Raw genomic sequence first — 24,134 nt, 5'->3', positions numbered from 1 at the left:
GGGACGGTCTAGTGCTGGCATCAAAGGATGCTGAAGTCACTCAAAACCAAAGCTCTGCTGGCCTTGTGAGGGGATTAGGTGGGAAAGGCCACAGATTGGGCACATTCCGTAGTCCTGTGTGGGGGTTGCAAGCACAATGAATTACTGACTCTGGAAGAGTTCTCTAAATCACCTTGTGTAAAACACAGCCATCCCACTCTGTAAATAATAAACAGACATGGCCTGGATTAAGACTGAACTGGCAGATGAGTTTCTGTTATAAAATCATACATATTTTTCTTTTTTTGGTCCAGTATTGGAACCCACAAAATTGAGAAGCCAAGAGAGACATCAGTGGTGGACAACCAAGGTGGGGACAGGGGGCCCTTGAATACAGCTGGAGGAGCTGGGCTGCTTTTTCCTGGTGAAGAGGTAGCAGGACCTGAGCCAACAGCAGTCTACAAGTACTACAAAGCAATTTCAAAGATGATGGACTCAAAACCTTCTTGGCGGTGCCTGGTGACACATCAAGGAGCAGTAACAACGAAGTCCTGAAAGGTGAAGGTGGAATATTGGGATGGTGTAGCCTTGACAGAGACCACTGGATGGGTGGGGGGATGTCTGGCCATGAAGGTGCTGTGGCTCAGGCAGGCAGAGCCATGGCTGATCTCATCTTGCGCTGACCATCAATGCAGTGCTTGGAAGGGATCTCTGGAACCCCTTGCATAACCTCCTGTGGTCCCATTCCATCAAAACTTTTGCAATTCTGTAACAGTGTCTTTCCAAATTACATTTATCATATGAATCTGGCAAGGGAATTTGTTTGTGCCTTGCTTTATTGGTCCCTGACCTCCACCCAGCCCATTTTACCTGTACAGCAATGAGCCAAACCTTTTGAGAGAAACTGAGCAAAAAGTGATTGATCAGCAAATAAGGTGTTTTGGTTCCCTGGTCATGAAGTACTAATTCATTCCACGTTAACATGCATTCTTCTCTCTGAGGCTGAAGTGCTGCTCTGGAGGTAGAGCAAAGATACAGCACAGGATGATGTTGATTTGCCAAAGGTTGCCTGGTGCAGGATGAACACATCAAGGATAGGCAAGGCTGGTGGCTAGAGAAGGAGCAGGCAGCACTAGGGAAAGGGGAAGGCACTGGAGAGGAATATTTCACATGTGCTGGCCCTCTATAAGCAGAAAGAATTTGAACATGTGAGATCTCAGGAGTGTCCACCAGTGCCATCCATGGGCAAGGAGCCAGACTGAGGGAGGAGAAAGGATGGAGGGTGGAGATGTGGGTTGAAGCAAGCAACGATGAAGGGGAATGCTATGGAGAAGGAAGACCTGCTTCACCAGGAAGAGCACAGTATACTGGCCTGTGTGGGGGACTTGGAGGAGCCCAGGAATGGGGTGGGTGTAGCTTTGTGATGGAGCCACGTCCTTTGGCTGTGTTTAATCTGCAAGTGTGCAGTGACAGGTGCATGCAGAGGACACCAGCACTGCCCAGTGGTGTTACCCAGTGGATCTCCACGACCAGTGGAAGAGCTCTACAGCTCTGGGGAGAGCATCTGGGGAAAGCCAGGAAGCATAAAGAGCACATGCCAGCTAGACAGCACCAGACATCAGTGCCAGCTGGGGCTGAACAGTCCAGGGCTTCAGCACAGGGCTGTGCGAGCTTCCCAAGGGGCCTGGCGAGAAGTATGGCTGCATGAGGACTCCCCCGTACTGCGCTCATCAGAGTCTCAGCAGAGCTAATTATCTTCAGCAGTGTTTCTTTGGTGCCACAGCACCTCTGCATCAGCAGGGAGGATGGAGCCAGCCCTGCTCCTCTTCCCCAGCTGTCCCACCTTCCCATACAGAACGGCAGGCACGGCAGCGCGGGCGCCACAACGAGAGTGCTGCCGGTCCAGCTGCAGGTGCTGAGGTGAAGGAGGGGCTGTGCCTACTGCACACAACAATGTGTGACCAGGAACGGGCATCCCAAGGAGTCTGGTTGTGAGGAATTCCAATGGGAAACCCACCTCGGCGGCCTTGGCTCACCATTAACTGGTGCAGGACCCAAACCTTGCCAGTTGCTCCATGCCAAGCTTCTCCCTGGACAAGTGGGTCACCCGGCCCAAGTCCTGAGCCTGCTCCCAGCCCATGTCTCGGAGCCCCCTCTGGGGAGCGCCATTCCCTCCTTCGGGCCCTGCGGCCTCCGAGGCCGCTCCCGCGCTATTCTTCCACGCGGGGCCGCCCGCGGGCGCCTTCGCACCTCGAGGATTTGGGCGGGCCGGGGCGGCAGCGCCGGGAGGGAGCGCGTTGCGGGGACGGGGCAGCGGCAGCGGCACAGCAGGGCCGGGCCGGGCGGGGCGGGGCGGGGCGGGGCGGGGCGGTCGCCGTGGGGCACGGGCGGGTCCCGGGGCGGGGCGCGGGTCCCGTTCACATCCGGGCAACGCTCGGCGGACGTGGAGCACGCGGGCGGGGCGGCGGCGCGTGGGGGCGGCGGCGCGGCCAATCAGCGCCGCGCTCTCATCGGTGCAAACAGGAGCACAATGGAGCGAGCGGCGGGCGCGCTGCAGCCAAGCTTGGCGCGAGCGCCGCGCGGCTGACGGGCCGGCCGGCCAATAGGCGGCGGCGCGCAGCTCTGGGCAGCCAATGGGCTCGCTGCGGGGGCGGGCCCGAGCGAGGTTAGGGTGTCCTTGCTGGGCGCTGGGCTAAACTTCACCAAATAAAAGCTGTTTGTGTTGGGGCGGCTGCGGAGCCATTTTGGGTAAGTTCTGTCCCGAACTTTGGGTTCGCCCGCCTGGCGGGGCCGGCGCGGCGGTGGGGCTGCGCCAGGGCGGCGCTATGAATGAACGCGGCGGCGGTGGCGCGGGCCGCGGAGCGGGCGGGGGCCGGGGCGGCCGCCGGCCCTGTCATGGCTCCGGCCGCGGGGAGGGGCGGCGGTGCCCCCGGGTCCCTCCGCGCCGCCCTCCCCCGCCCCCCGGGCCGCGGCAGCGCGGGGGGGCCGCGGCCCGTCTCGCCGGCCTTGCCGTTCGCCCCCGACCGGGCCTCGCCGGCTCTGGGCCGGCAGCGCTGGGCCGGGCGCCCCCGGCAGCGGCGGCGGGTCCCGGGGAGTGCGGGGCCGGGGGCGGAGGCGGGGCGGGCTCCCCATGGTGCTGAGCCGAGGCTCCTCCCGGCCAGGGAGGGGGAAGCGGCCCCCCCCGGGTGCGGGGTATTGGAGCCCGCCCGCAGGGCGCAGTTCCCCTTTGGCATCTCGGCTGCGGTGCTCGGGAATATCAATAATTAAGTCTTTAAACTTGGCGGTCGGAGGGAAGCGGGTCCCTTTGCGCGCTGGAGGCCCCGGGGTGCGGGCTGCCCGCTGCCGGGTCCCGCCGGGCCGGGGCGCGGGGGGGATGCGGTGGAAGGGCCGCTCCCGCCGCGCCTGGCCACGGACTCGTCCCTGTCAGCGCGGTTCCGTCCCGCTGCGCGCGGAGCAGACGCGGATCGGTTGTGACATCGCAGCCATGTCACAACAGAGGCATCGCAGTCACAGGAGAGCCGCGTCTCGCCGCAGTCATCGCACCCGCTGCGGGTCGGTGGCCGCGCCGTGGGGCTCCCCTGTGCTCACCAGTGGCGTTCACTGGTGGTGGAGGTGGATTTTAGCCTTGGTCGATGAGGTTTGTAGGATGAAGGCTGTGAGAGACACGCACGCAAATACGGGAGGAGGAAGCAAAATCGTCAGCTCGGGTTACTGCTGCGAGCGCGCACCCGCCCGAGAGTGAGTCTCTCCCTGATTGTCAGCTTGCCTGCTGACAACTGCACTGAACTCGCAGTGAAGTCGGGGACCGCGGGTCCAGGCCGGCTGCCTCAGCACATGCAGAGCTGGTTCTGCCGGGTCTGCTGCTGATATGGTAGAGTATTTTGGTAATTTTGCTATGAAAAATGCTTGCTTTGTTTCCTCAGGGAGTCTAGATGCTTCTAGCCAAAAGCCCAGTCTTTTTTCTTGTTTACGTCTTGCTCAGGAAATGCAGCAAATATTGATGGTGCTGGAGAATGAGGGGAGACGGATGGAGATGGTTGGCTGTGCTTGTGTAGTGTCCGATGGGACTGGGGAGAAGCCTCCCGCACCCCTCTGCTGGCACTGGCCTCCCTGGCGTGGGGCTCCTGGGGGGCAGAAAGATGCTGTTAGCTTGTTAGATGTTTATCCCTGACCCCTTCATTTGCAGAGTATCTTTTTAAGTGCTGTGGGGTCAGTTGGATTAGAGTGTTGCCAGAGGAGAGGAAGCACTGAGTTCTCAGAGGGTGTTTTCTGTGTTGTGAAGTGTTGCTGGTGGGCCCTGTTCAGGTGATGGCATGGGAAGAGGTACTGTCTTGCCTCTCCTTGTCTCTTGTTTACCTCCTTCATGCAGGAACTCTGCTGTGCTCCTTTGCAGAGAAATTGTAGTTTTGGTCAAACTGTTGAAGGATGAAGCAATAAGAGCAATCTTCCTGGAGTAAGTAGGTTGTTTCTCTCCCAAGGCTTTTGGCCTTGAGCTGGGTTGGTTTTGGTTTAGGGCTGTTCCTGGGCTCCTTTCCTGAAATTTGCTTCCTCTTCTACTACAAAGTAGAAATTTGTTTTGGGGAATGCTAATTCAGCCTGTGTCTCTGAATTGGTACAGCTGCCTGCTCTTGCAGGTCCTTCAGGGGTGCTGGACGTGCTGCTGCACTGCCTTCACTGCAGAGATGTGACAGCATTGGGTGAAGCTCATTGAATGTTGCCCCTCAAGCGCTTCAGGCTGAAAAACACAGTAACTAGGAGAGCTGGATCCTGTCAAAATGTATGTGTGTGCCTTGTGCAGCAGAGTTAAAGTACATGTTTTTATTCTTCAAACAAAAGCTGAAGTCAAGGAGAGGACTTTGAGAATGAGTGATCTTGGTTTGTTTGCACTTTGATGAAGTCAGAAGCCCACCCCGCAGGCATGGCTGTTTGTTCCTGCCTGTTCCTTTATTCTCATTCTTCCCAGCAGAAGCACAGGCTGCCCTGTCCCTGAGGAGGCAGTTGCAGCCCCTTGCAGTATGGGTACCCCGTGTGAATCTGACACTAAGGCAGCTCTGGCAGTCTTTATCCATGCTGCAGCTGTGAATAATGCACATCTCTAGGGGAAGGTGCTATCAGGGGCCTTGTTACTTTGTTCTGAATGCTGCTGTCTAGTTTAGTAGTATATGCCTTTTTAATGGATTGAGTTTACCTCTTCCTCTGTTGTCCTCCATGGTGGCCTTAGGGTACCATGCTGCTTGTCTTTGAGCAGCTGGCCCTAGATGTTCCAATGTTAGTCCCAGGGGTCAGTGCTGTGGGTCTTTTTGGGGTCTGTTGATTTCTAGTGGCTTGGTGGATGAGGCTCTCAGAAGAGTGTCTAGTTTTCCTGTCTGCTTTTTATTGCATTTCTTCATCTGGAAGTAAATCTCTGCTCCCTCTCTCCACCCCAAAAGTGTAATCACAATAATTTTTAAGATCTGGTCTTCCTTGAGTGATCTTTAATATTTTATCAAGAGTTTCTCCAAACACAAACTTCTACATGTGGATAATGTAAAGAGTTTCACTGTAGTGGTTTGTGTTGTTTCAAGAGGGCTTTGTACAAGCACGTGAACTTGTTTTTGTGAGCTGGGCGACTTTGTGAGACTTGTTTTTTGAGAGGCTGCCAGAGCAGGCCTTTGTGTTTTGCTGTGGTGTCCTGCCCTGTCTGGGCTTTGCACAGATAAGAGCTGATATCATTCTCATCAGTGTGCAGGAGAAGCTTACCCTCACTAAGGGGGAAGAGCTGATCAGCCTTGTGCTGAGAGCAGTGCTTGGTGCAGGAATGCAGACTCCTGTGTTGGGTCTGGAAAGCAGGCATGCGTGGGGAGCCTGCTCTGAGGCTGTCTTAAAGAGACAATATCAAGCTCAGTGGTTGGATGTCTCACTGGGCCTTGGGGCACTTAAAAAGGATTTTTTCATTTCTCCTGCAAGTAGCAGTGAATGCATTTCTCCTTGCTCATCCCCACTTTCCTGCTTGGGACAGTGGAGTCAGCCTCTGGTGTTGGTGGTCCTCCCTGGTGTGTGAAAGCAGAGGCAGAGTGGTTTTTGGAGGCCAACAAGCGCTGTCAAGGGGAGAGAAGATGGTCAGGATGAAGGGGCCTGTATGCAGTGGGGCAGCAATGTTTACTGTGGCAGAGTGTTAGTGACATGCAAGGTTTGTGTGGTGGGTTCTCAGCACCCTAAAACCCATGAAAACAGAATTACCCTTGACTGTGGGAGAGATGTCAGTGCCTGTGTTGCCAAGCGTGGTGGTGGGACCAAAATCCTCTAAGGAAGCGATGTGCCCTGTGCAGCACCTGCTGTGAGTGCCACACTGTGCAGTGCCTGCCCCAGCCTCCAGTGATCATCTGGCACCAGCCCCTGGGGAAATAACAGAGCTGGGCAAAGCTGACCAATCTGGCAGCAAAAAGGGAAAAATGTGGTTCTCTGTGTGTCAGCTTGTGGCACAAGGAGACTCTGATTTTGTTCGTAATATCTCGAGCTGGTGTAATATGTTTTCCATGTGATAGGACAATGCCTTCAACTTTCCCTTATATGGGAAAATCTGGGATGCAGCCTAGCAATCCACCAATATGTGGCTAATAATTTTTAGCATTGTTATGTTGGATGTGTCCAGTCAGCCTAAGAATTAGAGTATACCTGAGACCCTCTGGCTGGGCTTTAATATTTAAGACCAGTCCCTGGCAGATATCTGGGGAAGGGTTATGACTATGCTCTAGGGAACGCCTGAGTACAACTGGCTGTTTTGGAAGTCAGCTAAAAGCTGGGAGAGTTTATGCCTGAGTGTAGAACTCCTGCTCTGTGCTGCCCTTGGGCCCAGTGCTTAGAGAAGTGCTGGGTTGTGTTAGCATCAGGTGGGGCTCACACATGGAGCTTTTGGCACATCCTTTGTGTGAGGACCTTCTCTCTGTGGAGGAAATGCTGCCTTGAGGTGAAGGGGTGCATGCTGTTTCTGTACTGCAGCCTGTTGTCTCCAAGGCGTTCTCAGCCTGTAGTGAGTGTAAATCCTTCTTTAACAGGAGCAAAACACTCTTTCAGGCAAGAAAAGAAAATGAGAAGCATGGGAACCAAGTCCCAGTCCCTCTTAGCTTTTCATGTGGGCGCTGGAAATGTGCAGAGGCGTGTTGGGTATGGCTCAGGGAGTGCGGGTGTTACTGTGAGGGTGAGATGTGGCTTGGCCGTGGGGTGCCCATCATATTTTCCAGCCCTGGTTTCCCCTTGAGGGATGCTGCTTCATGATTATGAATGTCTGCCCTCTGAGGTACAGCATGCCTTCTGCAGGGTCACCTTTTCCAAAATTCTATGTTGGTTGTTTTGGGATAGTTTGTTTTACTGTGGTGTTTGGGAATTTTTTGGTTTGTGTTTTTCCTGGTAAGATTAAGTTTAGATCTCTTCTGAAGCTTCAGGCTTTGTCTGGTTCTCTCTGCCATTTGGCTCAATTCTGAAGAGAATTCTGGGTTGAAATGCAGGTAATTCATTGTTTCCTTTTGGGGTGACTGTGCTGAAAGCAGGGAAGAGTTATGCTTGGCAGTGTCAATTTTCAGAGTATTTTCTAAATGTTTGTATAAAAGTGTGGGATCTGTGGAGCCCTGCTTTACATTAGAGTAGGAGACTCTATCAGGGGTCAGTCTGGTGTTACTCTAGGCCTCTGAGCTGGCTGCATGTCCTGTTATAATGTGCCTGCTGTTGCAGGGGAGGGACAGGTAGGCCGTGGATGGGCAAGGCTATTTCATTCACTATCTGGTGTTGTCCTAAATTACTTGTTTGAATTACAGCCTGAGAGTTCTGGCGCAGGAAAATACGTGGGGAGGGCAATAGGCATGTGTGGGAGACCCCAGCCAAAAGCCTGGTGAGGAAGGCTGGGGGAAAGCTGTGTCCCTGTGGCTGTCAGTGGACCTGTGTGAGGAACCTATTGCCTTTAGTGTGAAAACTCCCTGGGATGTAAGATCCTCACCTCTTCCCCCAGGAGATACCTCATTGGCATTTCTTTGAAGGCAGAAGCAGGACTTTACCTAATTGAGGAGCTGCTACAGAGTGGTTGCAACTAACAACTCCAATAGAAAGGGAGTTGTGCTCCCTCTCTATTGCACTGGAAATAGGTATTTGTTTTGTGGACATAGTTTCATTTTGCACTTCAACTTACAATGTATGGCTGCCTTGGAAAGTGAATTCCAGCACTTAGAATTAGCTACAGGCAGGAACGAGGGTGCTGCAAAGTTGCAGGGGGTTCCACTTCTTTGATATATAGGTAAGTGAAATATTGGTTCTTTAAGAAACATTAATGCCTTGTTATATATGTGCATTGAGGCAGAATTAAAATTAGTCCTAGATACAAGAATAAACATTAGTGCTTTGCTATAGATGTGCTGTGAAAGCTGCTATTTTTATGTGAGCCACTGCCTTGAGTTCTCTAGGTCTTATGCACAGAGCACTTTTAACCCTCAGTCTTTCATCTGCTTTGGTTGAACTTAGAATATACTTTAGATAAAGTGAAGTTTAAGTGTTCGATGTCTGTTAATTGAGGATCCAACAAGAGCCATTTTTGATGACTTAATCAAATGCCTGGTGCATCCTTGCTGTGCACTGTGCTTGCTTAGCCTCGGAAAGAGTGCAGTGGGGTGTGCGAATGGTTCTGTGCTTGTTGCCTTGGGGCAGGCGCAGCCCGGTTGCAGTGATGTTTCTCAGTCCCTGCAGGGTGCCCCTCGCGGAGCCCCGAGCCGTTCCCGGCATGCACTCTGGCGCATGCATGGAGCGGGTTTCTCTCCGCAGCAGCAGCAGCCGAGGCTGTGTGTGCTCTGTTTGTCTGCAGCCATGGTGGGGGCAGGCCGGCTGAAGCAAGGCTTGTGCTTTCTGTCGAGGTGCTGAGGTTTGTGATTGCACATTTGTGGGCCGGTCACAGTGACTTCTCCACCTCCTTGCGCTGGAGGGTGAGAGTTTCTATCAGAGAATAAAATTGTTGGTTTGGAGTTAGGCCGGTCCCACACTGTGCTTTGAGAGAGAACCAGAGTCCTGAATCCCAAAGGCAAAGGAAGGAGTGTATCACTGTGGGCACAGGCTTCTTGAGGCTTTGGTAGTTGTAATTTCAATTCAGGTGAATTGAGGTGCGACTCTGCAGGCTGTAGCACCTATGTGTTTGAATAGGTACAGCTTTGCCCACATCTGACAGGGCATGCTGTGTGTGGAAATGTGGTTATCTGCAGATACTGCTTTCCAGTTTCTAGACAGCTCTCCATTGGCTGCTCTGCTGAGTGGAGCAGGGCATTAGGGCTGAGGACAATATTCTTAAACCCTTTCCTGGATCCAACTCTATTTCCTGCTCTTTCTGTTCCCCTTAGCTGGAAGGAGGAACAGACATAGAGCAGAAATGGGTTTCTGGACCCTGTTGCATGATTGTTCCTCCAGAGATGCCTGCTGAAGAAAGGGTTCAGAATATGAGTGGTTTTTCCAAGTACAGAGGGAGAGAAGATGTGGAAACCATTTTGGTTTGGACTTGGGACCAGTATGTGCAGTAAGAGTAGGCTAGGACATGGCCTGTGGGAACGGTGTTCTCCTGCTCTGTCCAGCGTTTGCTAACCTGGCTTCTGTGTTGCTGCATGTCAGAGGAGACTGATGTCTACAGACCTGCCAGGCAAACAGGGACAAGAGTTTCCTGGTAGCTTGATGCAGCTGATGCCATGTGCTTGCCTGCTTTCTGGCTGACCCTGTGACAGTGGTGCTGGTTGGCCAGGAGTGTCCAGGGCATCTTCTGTATCTGTGCCCTGAATGAATGCAGCTTGAGTCCAGGAGAGATCCACAGCAGCTCTGCCTATGTGCTGTTGGAAGAAGCTCGGTGTGCCCTGGGTTCCAGTTCTGTTTGGAAAAAGGGAGTCTGCAAAGATGGGACTTTGCACTCAGTGTTGGTGACAGTGGCGAGGCATCCTCTGGCAGGAAACTCTCCTGCCCATGTGTTCCCTACTCGTGCAGCTGTGGCTCTCCAGCCTGGCAAGGTTGATGGTCTTTTCACTGTTCCCTGAGCTGGTCTCTGACTGAAGGGCTTTATGAGCTGAGGCAAGAAGGGGCTACCTCTCCACATGTGCTTTTAGTAGTGTTTCACTTGCAGTGTGTCTGGGCAGGCCTCTGTGTGCTCACCATTTAAAAGGGCTAGTCAAGTGTATTAAAGCATTGTCTATAGCTGAGGAGCTGGCATCACTGAATCCCAAGCATTTGCACAAGAGGAATTGAAGAATTTCTCTTTGGCACTACTCTCAGCCTCCCATACTTCAGTCTTTCTTGGGATGGTGTAAAAGACAAATGCAAGGAAACAGATGATTGAGATGAATGTCTCATTACAGATGGCATCAGAACTCTGGAGACTATTCTCTCAAAGTACCTTCTTAGGCCTGGACAACAGCAGATTTTGTCTTTTGCTATTTTGGAATGAGGTTTGCTAGATTTTGTTAGGATGTGCAGGCAGAACAGATGCCATGAGCTGTGGGACCTCCCTACAGCATACAAAAACTCTGACTGTGGTTATTTAGGATGCTGTCTTTCTGGGTGCTGAGGAACAGCTTGGCTCCCCCAGTACCTGGCCTCGCTGCAGGCAGGGGTCTGCCAGCCAGCCTTTCTGCCCTGCCCTGGCGTGGGTGGCCTGGGTTTGCAACGCTGGCAGGACAGGTGCAGCCTGTGTGGGTGCAGGAGCTCTTCTCCAACAGGGCAGCATCAGTCAAGCAGCCTCTGTAAGTGGTGATGGAGCTGTCCTGTGCTTGGGGAATGAGCAGTGTAGCAAAACGTTCTTCTGCTCCAGGGGATCCCTTCTATGTCCCCAGCCTTCGCTGTGTGTGAGAGCACAGACCAAGCTGAGCTTCCTTTATCACCTGTTTTTTGAGATCCCTAGGACCAGGATAAAGTGCTGCCTGGTCCAAAGAAGAGCTGCTCACTTTTCACACACTAAGATGTACCTTGGGGTCGGCCTTCAAGGCCTGTGCTCATAAGCTGTGGTCTGAGATGTGGCCATGGTAGGCAAAGCAAGGCTGGCCTTGAGCTCCCTTCAGGCACTGCACACCCCTTGCCACTCTGCCACCTGTCCACAGACGAGGCATTTGGCAAAGCAGAGGTGTCCATCCTGTTGTGAGGGCCTGGAAATGTTTGAAATGCTAACTCTTTTCCTGTGGCCCAGCTGCTGGTACTTGGCCATGCTTCATTCAGTTCCTTGGATGTTTTTCCTTGGGCACATTCCTGTGGGCTACTCATTAGATGCAGCAGGAGGTTGGCAGGAGGGCACCAACTTTTTCTTTCACCTTTTTTCTCTACCATGGTTATAGCAGAAGAACAATGGGGAATAACTTAGTCAGCAGATAACAGGAACGAGCAGGGATGTGGGGTAAGAGTTATCCACTGTGGAGGTCTGTGGCAGGGAGCTTCAATTGGAGCAGACTTTCCTGAAGTCTGACAGAAATTCCTCAAGAAATTATTTTCAGCATTGACTGGACTCTGCAGTGGGATCTCCATCACTATGGAGCTGTGGCCAGTGTTGCTGTGCCTTCTCAGCACAAAATCTGATCAGGGTGTCAGATGTGTCCACAGCCAAGTCTTGAGGTGCATTGTGTGTGTTCACTTTTCTCTCCCCGATGTCAATTTTGTTTTTCTGTCTTTATTCTAGCATTAGAAAATAGAGGCATTTAGGGTTAGGATTGCCTCTGAGGAGCTGTTGGCAGTGTGGCAAAGCTGTTTTCTGACAGCTGGAGTTTGCTGTGCAGGATGTTAACAGCAAGAGAAGATCTGTACTTTCAAGAATGCCATCTCATTTTTTGGCCATCTACCTTGGGATAGTATGAGTTTGGTGTAAAGCTCTCAAACCTTATAAAATGTTCTTTGCATTGGCTAGCTGTCAAGGCTGGCTTTTGTAAACCTTTTTTACTAATAAAGGTTAAATTATGTGCCTAGTGGCTTCTTTGTAAGGACAGTGACCTTGGAGATGGACTTGGACAGCTAAGTGAAGCTTTGGACACTTGTGTGTAAGACATAAAAGGCAGCAGGAAAATGTGCAGAGTGCACAGGCTGCTGGTTTTTGCTGAAACATCTATATCCCTCCTGGTAGCTGGAGAGCAGCTGGATGTTGTGCCCTGATGCAAGAGGCCTTTGAAGCAGCTGACAGTAACCCCTGTGCTCCCTTGAGCCCAGTAGTTCATCAGAGGCTTTTTCCTTACACTGCTGGGAAGTCTGGCTCCTCATGACTGCTGGTCCAGGAAGCCAGCAGGAGCCAAGCCTACAATTCTCTCTCTACCCAGGGGTAGCAGCCAGGCACTTCGGGGAAGAGAGCCTGCTTCCAGCACAGACTGTGTCCTCAGAGCTTCTTTGCCCATATCCATCTAAAATGTAGTTAGGGTTGTGTTGTCACTCTGACCAGAGGCTTTCCACAGCCTCCTTGGTAGCTGAAGCACACAAGCATGCTGCCTTGGCATGCAAGGCCCTCTGCCTTGTGAAGGAGCAGATTGGGTGGACCATCCCAGGCTAAGAGGAGTTGCCCACCAGACATCTTTTTGGTTGCCAGCAGGCTGGTCATGCTACTGTGTTGAGCTGCAGTGAGCAGTGAGCTTCTGACTCGCAGGGGCCAGGAGAGGGTTGTGAGCTGGCTGCTTGTGGCCTGCACCAGGGTCAGTGGGGTGGGACAGTTGTGCAGGATGCTGTGGAAGTGACACTTGGCCATAGGCTTTATTGGCTTCTGGAGCTTGGCACTCCTGTAGCATGTGGATACAGATACTGTGCTTTGTTCATTTTAAAGTAGGAAAATAGGTGCTGGGAATGTGATGGATGAGGTGGGAAGGCTTTATGGCCACTGTCACTGTCTGTTCCGTGGACACACCACTCGTGTCCTTTCCTGTTGGCTTGCTGGTCGGCATGCTGGGGCTGGTGAATAAAGTGGAAGGAAAATTTGGCACTGGTGATGGAAGAATGACTTGTTAGGATTTGGCAGACTGGGCAGTTAATTTGAGCTGTGTGGTGGCCTGGATTGGATGCCACACTGGACCATATTTGTGTGTAGTGGGTAGCAGAGGTCTGGAAAATGCTACATCAGTGACATGCAGTGGGCTTTGCTGATGTGTCAGGAGCTTGAGCTGGGGATGCTCTTTACAAGGCACATGAATTGTGCTGGTGGGATACTGCTGTGCAGGGAGCCACTGGGACGCCTGTGTGTGCAGGAGTGCTGCACATGTTCTTGCACACCAGTGAACCCTTGCACATGAAATCATGCCTCTTGGCACTGAGGGTGGTCAGATCCCCGTCCCTGTGGAAGTCCAGCCTGCTGGGTGCCAGCTACGAGTCTGGGCAAGCTTGGCCTGTCTCCTTTCTCTCTTGGCTATGTAGGTACTGCATTGTAGCGATTTGGTTTGGTTTTCCTCTGGGTTTTTTTGCCTTGCTGATGTCGAGGATTAAAATACACTGCCTGAGGCTTATGAACAACTGTTTGGAGTCAGACTCTTGGCCAGCAGATCAGAAGGCAACAGACACAGTAGGTTTGAGAAACCTGTCTCGCTCCTGCATACCAGGGTAGCAGGATGATGACATGGGAAAGAGCACACAGCTGATGCTGGGTGCATCCCCATGATGGGGAAGGGGGTACAGCTGACACTGGGTGCATCCCTGCTCTGCAGACAGCCACCCTGCAAGGCCTGTGCCGCATGGGAGTAATGTGTCCCCTCATTTTGGACTGTTCATGAAGATGATGAGGGACATACATTTTATGGTGAGCTCAGATGTGGTTTCCCTCTCTCTAGCAGCAAGCCAGAGTGCTTCCCTTTGTGTGCATGTCGAATGGCCAGGCATGGCTTTGTGTTTATGACGTGCCTTCACTGAACAAATTGAAGGGGTTTCAGCTGTTCTGCTGCTTTCTCTTCCCTTGTGCTGTTTGTCCCTACTCACTACTGTGTTCACTGGACACTGAGTGAGCCCTCAGTGCTCAGTCCCCCAGCACTGTGCAGCTGCTGAAGGTCACTCTGGTTATGGTCTTGGATTAGAAGCTGCATTTGAAAACCCTCCAAAAAGGAGCTATTGCTGGTGCTGCCACGTGAGCTTGTCATGAGAGTCATGAAATGCAGCTGACTGAAGCTGCATTACCGGGGGCTGTATCCAGCCTGCATGTGCACTCTTGCTTGTTGGGTGCCAGCAGAGCATCCTGTGTGGACAGGCAATGGCACGAGCCCAGGTGTCTCCCTGGGTCTCTGATGTAGTTCTTGCTGTAGGGCTGAGGGCTTGGAGCAGTGTGTTGGTGTTGAACAGGCTTTCTGGAGGGGAAGGCTGTGCGGCATCACCATATTCCTTTTCCAAGGGAGCAAGTGGCAAGGAGGTTGTGGTGATTTATTGCCTGTCTATCAAAGTCTTGTTGCCTCTTCACCTGTGGGGTGGCAGAGCTGGGTGTCTTGAGAAGGTACTGCAGGTTCACCATGTACTTTTGGTGTCCTTATCAGCAGATCTCTGGGCTCCCCTCGCCCCACAGAGAACATAGTTCATTCCTCCCCCACCTTCTCTTTTTAAAGATGAGAATATTTTGAATCCAGAAAATTGCTTGCAGCATGGCTGTGTCCCTTGGGGCTGGCTGTTGGTGTGATGCTCTGCCCGTCCTGGACATGTGTACCTGCCTGATGCATGTTTGCTCCCTTACTTTGGGTTATTTGGACCTCTGTGTTCTCTTCTTTCCCCCTTTGTTTCCTTCATCGTGCTGTGTGTCCCGCTTAGGAGTGTGGGGCCTGTGCCCTCTTCCCCCGTGGTGCCGTGGAGCAGTATGGCGGCTCTGACATGAAGACCACTTGGCTGCTTGGCAAAGCCTCTCCTGATGGGTTGCTGAGGGAGTCTTGTTTGCTGTAGCTGTGTGAGCAGAGCTGGGAAGCTGATTCTCCGCAGCCTCTGTTTGGGAAGGAGAATGTGTGCTGTGCTGCCTCGCAGTGAGCTTGCAGACTCCACAGCCCCCTGCATCGCTGCTGCTGCTTTTCTCTTGCTAAACTACTGGGTTATTTTTAACTTGGAAAAATTACAACCCGAGATTGGCATTCTGTACCCCCAGCGGAGGGCTGGAGGCAGGATGTGGGGGCGGCACTGCGGAGGCCGGGAATGCGGCGTGCCGCTCCAGCGGGCCCGCTGCCAGCGGCTCTGCCCCCCGCAGCCCTGTGCCTGCCGGGCTGCGCAATGTGCGGCGGGGCTGCTGCTGCCTCGGCACGGATGGAGCTTCAGCCTGGATTCCCATGGCGAAGGCACAGAGCAGCTGCAGACACATAAACAAATCCTGCTGCAGCAGGCGGTGGGGAGAAAGCTGTGCTCTGCCTGCCAGGCTGCTTGCGTGACAGCCTGCAGACAGATAGCTGCTGAGGGGGACTGGGTACCTCCTTCCGAGTGTCCTACAGAGATGCTCTGGGCTGATGGAGTGTGCTGTGGAGGAGCAGCTAGCCGGGTTGCTGTTTTGCCTCCTGGAGGAGGCTTTGCTGAACCAGGCAGCCCTCCCTAATTCCACTGGCAGAGAGCTGTTGGGGAGGAGCCGGGAGAGGAGTCACTCTTGTGCCCCTCCCCTGGCTCTGCCTCCGATGTTTTGCAGGCAGCTGCATTGTCAGTGGTGTCTCCCTTGCCTGGAACTCCCCGAGTGATGGGAGCCCCTCTCTAAATCCGCTGGCAGGGCGGTGTTTCTGCAGAGCCTCTTTTCTATGCAGCCCTCAGCAATGTAGTTCCCTGAGTCCCTCTGGGTTGCAGCAGACCCCAAGTTTCAAGCTCCGGTGGCTCTGCTGGCTGAGATGTGTCTGTGCAGCCCTGCTTAGGAGCAGGGATTGATGAGGTAGCAAGGCTCAAACAGCACCAGAGGACTGCAAATGTGTGTCTCTTTGCTCTTTGATCTCAGAGAACACTGTTGGTCAAGACAAGCAGAAGAAGAACAGTGCAGGATTCAGGTTCTGCTCTTGGTCTGTCCCTGCCAGACCTGTGAGTCCTTTACTGCTGCTCCCCTGCAATGTGGATGCATCAGGTGAGGAGGGTGGCTGGTGCTTGGGTCCTGCTTGGTTGTCCTTGGGCTGTCTGCCTGACCAACTGCAAAGCTATTGAGGAGGTTCCTCTGATGGGGTCGTGCTGCCAGGGCCTGGGGCCTTCTGTTCCAGCTCTCCTGGGAAAGCCTGCCAGTTCCTGTCAGTTCTGATCTGTTGTCTGCTACTCCGTAGCTCTCAGGGATTGGTTATGAGCAGCAGAGGAGCACAGCAAACCTCTTGGCAGGCAATGGCCAGTCCTTATGTCCCTTAGCTGACTTCAGGCAGTTGCAGACACCCTTTCTGGCTCTTTTGGGAATGATTCTCATTTGCTTGTTGAGGCTGGTCCCATACACCCAGCACTCTGATGCCATTTGGCATGACATGCTTTGGGCAGTAAGCTGGTGTGAGGCTCTCCAGGCTGTGGGATGGGGTACACCATGAGATACTGAGGCTGGTCCTCTGCCTCTGAGCTCCGGTCAGGACTCTGAGAGTTCCTGCCAGAGCAGCAGTGCTGGTGTCTCAGCTCTACAAAGGCCCAATGTGATGCCTGACCCTGACAGAGAAATTACACAGCTCATGTCATCCCTGTATGGTGGGGAATGGCTATTGGCTACTTCCTTTCCTCAAGGCTGTAGGGTTTGTTATCAGGCATGAGACACTGCTCTGTGTTTGAGCCAAGGGCTCTTCCCATGATGGCAGCAGGTGGTGGAGAGCAGAACAACTCTAGGGCAGCCAGGGCTGGAGTAGCATCTCTTCCCCAAGAGAGCTACTCTGCAGCTTATGTGAGGCAGTGGAGTGTCCCTGCCACTCCAGAGTGGTGTGAACACACAAGGACAGCTGCCGACACTGGCACAGGGATTGATGTGTGGAGCAGAAGACAGACCAGGACTCTTTACTTGGAGGACAGGCTTCTAAAAGTTCTCAGCTGCCCCGTTGCCTGGTGCCCTTGGTTGCTGCCTTATGTCTGGCAGGGCTGAGCAGGGCCCTTGTGCTGTGTCTGTGGGAGCTGCCTGCAGTTCTTATTTCTAAGACTTCTCATCAGTCTGTACTGTGACCTCTGCCAGTGTCTGTCAGGGCAGGTTAGTACATCCTCAGGTAACAGTACAGCAAGGCAGTGCTGAGGCACCCAGCTGGCCCATGGCCAGCTGCCATCCATGAGACTGGCCTGCAGGCTGGGCAGCAGGCTGGGACCTGGCACCCCTGACTCATCTCTTTTCCTTCAAGCTGTGCCTGGCCACTGGGGACATGGAGCACTTCTGGAGGCACATTCACAGACCAGACCTGCTTGTCTGAAAATCAGTAATTTCACAGCATGGCTATGCAATTCTTTATCTTCCTGCTTGTCCTTCAGGGCTGCATACAAAGTTCTGTGCCTGTTTGAGGTCTTTTCAAGGAACCCTTCTTCTCATCAGAATTACAGGAGGAAGGAGAGAGAAGGGCTACATGATGTTGAGGAGGTGAGCAAGGCTTGCATCCCTCACCTTGAAGGAAGTGTTCCTAGAAGCCTGCTGATAGATTGAGCTTGGACACTTTTTGATGCATCTGTCTCAAAGGAGCTGCTTGCAGTGAGACCTTGTCCTTGGCACCTCCCTGAGCCACCTTTCTTTGTGCCAGATGCTGCTCCTGCACCTGGGAATGGGAGCCTTTGGCTGCAGGGAGCTGGAAGATAAGGTCCTCCTGGAAAGTGTGTATCTTCAGTGGACTAGTGCTAGGTAGTTTGGGGCATGAGTGAGGATGTGTGGAGCTAGGTGTACTGTATTAGAGCACTTCTCTGGTTTGTAGTAAGCACAGGGGTCTCCAGACTGAAGTGTGGGGTTCCTGTTCCTCTTGAATGTCACTGATGAACCACCCAGGGGTGCTTCCATTCTGCCATATAGGAAAAGGAGCTGGAAAAGCTGCCAGTGTCTAAATCAACGAATCATAGAATAGAATAAGTTGGAAGTAATCTTAGGTTATCTAGTTCCAACCCCTCTGCCATAGACAGGGACACCTTCCACTAAGTGCACTTTTAGCTGAGAGTGAACAGCTGAGGCATGGACCCCAATCTGTGTGTGTCTGTAGTGCCATTATGTGGTCCTAGCTCGCAGTGTGCCCTTGCTTTCCAGGAAAAGTGTCTGCTGCAGGACCTTGTCACTTCAGCAGAGGTGCCATCCCACTGGACCCCACTTGTGCTTCAGGGGATCAGGGGCTCTCACTTCTGGCCGGGGACCTGAGTGTTCAGGACACCTGCTGAGAAGCAGATGTGATCCTTTTGCTGGATTTCTGTCACTTCATTGAGGTGTGGAGTGTGTATGTGCAGCATGCTGAGTGACCTGGTTGTGTCATTGAATGTCTGCCACAGGTATGGGCTGAAAAGCAGAACTGAAGTGTACTGAGTGGAGTCTCCTCTGGAGATACTTAAAACCTCCCTGGACACAATCCTGTGAGACCTGTTCAGGGTGAAACCTGCTTTATCAGGGGACTTGGATGAAGTGATCTCAAGAGATCCCTTTGAATTCCAACCATTCTGGGATTCTGTGTCTGCTGTAGTTGGCAGTGTCCAAGGCTGTTTCCTGGTTCTGCTCTTTGCTGCAGCAGCTTTGGAGGGGCTTGAATGCAAAATTCCTATTTAGCAAGGGCAAAGAAAGAGTGCACGTTTTCCAAATGGGTTATCACCAGTGTCTTTGGCACATAGGTGGACATGCCCCACAGGCCTGTTGGGTGCCCCTTGTCCTTCCAAAGGTGGCTTGTGAGCTTTGCTTCTTTTTGAGTCCCAGGTCCTGTTGTGCTTGGAGAAAGCCACATGGCCCTTTTTATTTGCCCTTCTGAAGGGGATCATTAAGGGTGTTGATTTTTGTTTTAACTCCACTTGTTTCCTAGCTGCAGCCTAGGAAACATAGATATTCCATAGATAAAATCAGTGCTTTTTCCCCTTTGAAGAAGGCTGTCCACCTGCCTCTTGCAAGCAGCTGAACGTGGCACTGTGCTGCAGGAATGTGCTCTAATAAAGTAAAAAAAAAATGCTGCTGTTCTGAATAAGATGTGTTCTCGGGTAAATGCCATTAGTTTCTGCAGATGCTGAGGCCTCTGCTTTCTCTGGGTTTGTGGCCCTTTTGCTTGTGGGTGACAATGACCTGGTGGCACAGACAGGGCTGTGCTCATGTTGCCCCAGGGCACCTCCAGTGCTGAGCTGGCCTGGGGGAGCTTCTGAGCTACAGCCAAGGCATGTGGACATGTGCTGTGGGTTGGGGGGACCTGTCACCTGAACTGTCAGAGAAGAGAAGGGAGGACAGGGCTTGAAGATAATATAGACCCTGGAAGTAAAGACAAAACAAAATTAGTATTGCATTCAGAGCTGCTGACCCCCATCTTCATCACCATGCTGCAGATGTGATTTCCCTTCAGGAAAGGAAAGTTGCTCTTTGGGTAAAAGCTATGAATAAAACTTCCTTTCTGAAGTGCCTTGATGGGTTTGTGACTGAGGGCCTGTTAGGACATCTTGAGACAAAGAATGCTTGAAGGGCTATTGGTGGAAGTGTGCCATGGGACAATGCCAGAGATTGCTCTCAGAGATTGAGCTCTGTGTGTCTGAAGTCATCTGTGGGCACAGTCCTTGGCAGTGGTTGTGTGGGGATCTTGGGAGCACATGCAGGTTTTGGAGAGAGGGAAAGTTTGAGGCAAGCCTGAGTGTGTCCCCAGAGGAAAGATGGGGCAGCCCTGGACTGTGCCATGTGCCTTACAGGTTTTGAGGGCTGTTTCACAGTTTCCTGTGAACTGAATCAAAGAAGTTTGGAATAGAATGAAAGTAGTTTGGAAAGGATCATGGAGCCCAACTATAAACATAACATGGCCAAGGCCACCACTCAACCATGTCCCCATGTGCTAAAGCCACATGTCTTTTAAATCCCTCCAGGGATGCTAACTCCAGCACTGCCCTGAGTAGCCTGTGCTAGTGCTTGACAACCCTGTTGGTGAAGAAATTTTCCGTAATCTGTAACCTAAACTTCCCCTGGTGCAATTTGGGGCCATTTGTTCATATCCTGCTACTCAGTAGAAGAGTCCACCTCAATCCATGCTCATGTCAGGGAGCTGTAGAGTGTGAGCAGGTCCTCCCTGAGCCTCCATTTCTCCAGGCTGCTCTCCCCCAGCTTACTCAGCCACTCCTCATCAGACTCCTCTCCAGATCCTTCCCCTGCTCTGCTGCCCTTCTCTGGATTTGTTTCCTGAACAAAGGTCCCTGACTCACAGGTTTGAAGGTCTTTCTTGTTACAAGGGGCCCAACCACTGAATCCAAGCTCCATCCCTCTGCATCATTCCCCCCAAAGTGGTCATCCTTTTGGGACCTTGAGAACTGGTCCTGTTTGACTGACCCTTACCTGTGTTATATTACAAGGAGGAACACCTTTTTGGCAGGTATTTTGGTAATTAATGGAATTACATTGGGGATTTAGCCTTTTTTTGGGGATGCACTGCAAAAACCAGATGGAGTTTGAGATGTGAGAGCCCACCAGCAGAGTCTCCTTAAAGGCAAGGAGAATGTAAACTGAGAGCAGCTTGAATGGTGCAGATGCATCCCCCCTCCTGCTCTTGGAATACATAACCTGTGGGCACAGTCCCCTTTGCTTGTTAACACATGCTGTGTTTTCAGCTTGCTGGCTGTGGAGACTGTTGGATTTGTGGGCCAGTCTAATTTACAGCTCCTTTCCACAAGATCTGTTTTAATGTAATTCAGTCTTAGGTGGTGGTGTTGCTCTTTGTGATGAAGCTGCTCTGTGCAGCTGGAATAATCCTTGTCTAGCTCTCACTGTTCTGCAGTGCAAATCTGTGCAGCACCTCAGGCAGGCTCTTTTAAAGGTTTCAACAAGAATGGTGTTGTTTTTGAGAAAGAGGTTACAGATTTTTGATCTTTTACCCATCCTTGTAAAAATTCAGCCAGCCTCAGCACACCATCAGCCACTGAAAACAAACATTTGATTTTTAAAAGTTGTTTTTGTTGCTCTACTCTATTCCCTTTGCACCTGAATGAAGAAGGGCAGGTGGTAGAGGTTCAGATTTTTCAGGTGTGGATTTTTTTTTTAATTGGTTTGGTTTGGTTTTTATCCTCTTAGGGAATTCTTAGGGAATTTTAGGGAATTTTCTTCCATTTGTGGCCTAAGAGATGATAACGAGGATACATACGAGAGACAAAAGAAGGGGCCAGGATGGCGGGGGAGGGGTGCAGCTGGCTGTAGGGCTTTCTTTTGGGAAGGGCAGGGATACAGGTGAGGGGCTGGGCTGGGCTCAGCTCTCACCCTTGGGCTCAGAGGTGACACGGGCAGGCTGCTGCCCTGGGGAGGATTTGCTGCCCCTGCAGAGTTCTGCCCTGCGCTGCTCTCTGCTCACTGGGGCTGAGCTTCAGCTGCTGAACTGGGACCTGTCCAACAGCCACCTCACGGGGAAGGGACCCCGGCCCCGGCCCCATTCCCGGAGGGAGCGTCTGTGGCTGCGTGCGGCAGCTGCCTGTGGGAGCCGCCTGTGTCTGCCCAGCCCCGCTGCTCGCTGCCGCTGTTCCGGCTGCCTTTGCTGTGCTTTAACCCGACAGCCCGAGCCTGCCGGGGCCCTGCAGCTTCTGCCCCTGCCTGGGGCTTAGTGCTTCCCTTCGATTTGACACCTCCGGGGGTCTGCTCGCCTCTGCCGTTCCAGCTGCTGCCAAGGTTCCTGCTGCAGTCCATTTCTCCAGCCGGAGGTGCAGCGGGCCCGGCCGTCCCTGAGGGTTCCCAAGGCAGCCCCGTGCGCATCCCTTCCGCCAGCCCGGCCGCCATTGCCGTGCGCAGAGAGGCGGCCGAGCTCGCGCCACAGCGCCCCCTGCAGCCCCGGGGGAATCATCGCCCCGCCCTGCCCGGCCGGGAGCCAGCAGCGCCCCTGCTGGCTGTGCCCGGAACTGCACCGCAGGGGAAGGGGCCTGCAGCCGCGACAAGGCCGGCCCTGGGGCTCTGCGTCTGCTCGTCGGTGCTGCTGGCTTGGGGTTGGTTTGCCACGTTATACACACACACGCTAGCAAGGAACTGCTATTCCTCTTCTGGTATCTTTGCCTGAAAGCCCTGTCATTTCAAAGTTATAAGAATTCAGACGGAAGAGGGTCATATTCTCCTTTCCATGGGAGGTTCCCGCCTTCTTTGACAGACACCTGTCTTTCAAACCACAGGCTTTATGTTGCTTTAAATGGAGAAATGTCTTTCTCTGTCTCTAGCCTTCCTTTTCTTGGGAATGGGTAGACATGGCCCTGAAGCCATGCAGGCAGACCTGAAACTTTTTCTAGCATTAGCATGGGTCTCCTACCATTTCCTTCTGGTAGCCCCTTCCTGGTTCTGCCTGCAGCTCCAGGCTTTCTCTCAAACCTAGCTCTTTCTTTCTCGAGAAGCTCTAGAGAAACCTGCTGAGCCATTTTTCAGACCAAAGGTTTCTCTAAGCCCCAGTCTTTTCGCAGGTCCCCACTTTGCTTTGGCAGCCCATTGCCATCCCTGTTTCAGTTGTATGTTAAGGCTTCTTCTGCCCATAAATGTTACTCTGAACCTAATTTTATACCTGAACCTTTTGACAAGAACTGCTGTACAAAAGGTGATTCCCAGACAAGGGCTTCTGACAAACTAAAATAATCTTTGTCATACCATTTCTAACCCTGTTCCAAATGCAACCCTGCCATTTCACTTTCTGTCAGTCTCAGCTGTAGTTCTTGCTTTCCATCTGAGCCTTAGAGCTGGAAATCCAGATAGAGTTCTTCCAGCCCATGGATCTTGGCAGCCCCCACTTGGTTTTGGCAGCCCTTTTCCTGCCACAGTCCAAGTACAGCTTTAGGCTTTGTCCCTCTCACAGCCCTAACCCTAATCCCGGCACTGGCTCTCATATTCCACAGAGCAATTGAAAAGGCCCCACAACCATTACCTGGATGAAAACTGACCCAGCCCAGCTGGCCTGCCAGCTCCTGCTTGGCTTTTGAAGCCTGGCTCAGCTGTAAGCTTTGGCTTTTGCTCAAGCTTCTTATTTTTTGTGAAGAACTGCAGGGAAGACTCCCAGCCCATGGCTCACACCAAAGCTTTCACTCATCCTGGGACTCTGAGCTGCTCTCACTTGGGTTTGGCAGCCCCTTTCAGCTTTGCTGCAGCAGTAACAGTGTGCATTCTGCTTTTGAGCCTGACCCTGTGCCTGCTTGTGGGCTGTGAGGAAGGGATATGAGGAAGGGTCCACAGCCATTTCCTGGCAGAAGGGGATCCACATGGGTCTCTTGGCAGCCCCTCTCCCCAGGTATCATATAACCTTTCCTTTCAGTCCAAACCCTGACCTGAGCTGTTTTCCAGCTGAACTGTAGGGAACCTTCTAAAACATTTCCCAGGCTGGCCTCTTTATATTTTGCCATCCCTTTCCAGCCCCACATGAGTGCTAGACTCTGGACCCTTGTGCTGGTTTTCCAGCAGAGCCTTAGCTAAGCTCCCCAGCCTTTTCCTAATGAAGGCTTTTTCCCAGGTAAGGCCTTGTGCAAGTCCTTCTTTGCTCAGGTGAGCTCTGCTGCCTCTGCATTTCTGGGTTTTCTTTTTCTTAGCCATAGCCCTGATTTTCCTGAGAAGCTGTAGAGAAGTTTTCCACCAATTGCCTGGACCAGTGTTTCCTCCCAGCACAGCGTTCTTGGAAGCTGCCATGTTCTTTTGCAGCCCCACTCCAGCTCCAGCTCTGGACTTTGTTTGTGTCAGCATTATCCCAACCCTAATCTTATTGCCAAGGTCATTTTTCAGGAAGGTGTCTGCAAACTCAGGTCTTTAACAGCCCTGCTTTCTTCTGGTGGGCCCTTTCTGGCCCCTCTCAAGCTATGAATTTTGGCTTTCCTTCAGCCCTAATCTTAATTTCACATGTGAAGCCCAGCCAAGGGCTACCAGGGGAGCTTTCTCTCCGGCCAGGTGTTCTGTGCCATCACAGTGCTGTTGCAGCCCCACTCCCACAGCTGCCCTGTTGTGCCCATGGAGTAGCTGTTCCCCAGGCTTGCCAGATGCACAACAGGGTTGAGCTGGGGTTTCTTAAAATTTTTTTTCTGCATATTTCTGGATTTTTTTTCAAGTCAGAAAACTACTGTTTCAAAGTCAGTCAGACAGGGATGGGGCAACATTAACTCACTTTTCCCCTTCCTTCTTGTTTGCTTCATGGGGATGCCAG

The 24,134-nt window shown here is 52.5% G+C and overlaps 1 protein-coding gene across 6 annotated transcripts in view; it reads left to right on the top strand.

Annotated features, from left to right (window-relative positions):
* Positions 1-2,600: 2,600 nt before the first annotated feature.
* The window catches only part of CHD6 (chromodomain helicase DNA binding protein 6), a 100,844-nt gene continuing 79,310 nt past the window's right edge, over positions 2,601-24,134 (top strand). For 5 of the 6 annotated variants that reach the window (XM_058036587.1, XM_058036583.1, XM_058036586.1 and 2 more), the window contains exon 1: positions 2,601-2,727. Coding sequence is in view for 1 of the 6 variants with exons in the window: in XM_058036584.1 (XP_057892567.1) it covers positions 3,848-3,850 (3 nt within the window). In the remaining 5 variants the exon portion in view is untranslated. Of the gene's footprint in view, positions 2,728-3,796; positions 3,851-24,134 lie in introns of those variants that run through there. The other variant, XM_058036584.1, reaches the window with a different exon arrangement.

The sequence above is a fragment of the Melospiza georgiana genome, chromosome 17 (assembly GCF_028018845.1).
Source record: "Melospiza georgiana isolate bMelGeo1 chromosome 17, bMelGeo1.pri, whole genome shotgun sequence".
NCBI classification, from domain to species: Eukaryota; Metazoa; Chordata; class Aves; order Passeriformes; family Passerellidae; genus Melospiza; species Melospiza georgiana.
The sequence above is the reverse complement of the archived record's forward strand: the minus strand, read 5'-3'. Positions and strand labels throughout refer to the sequence as shown.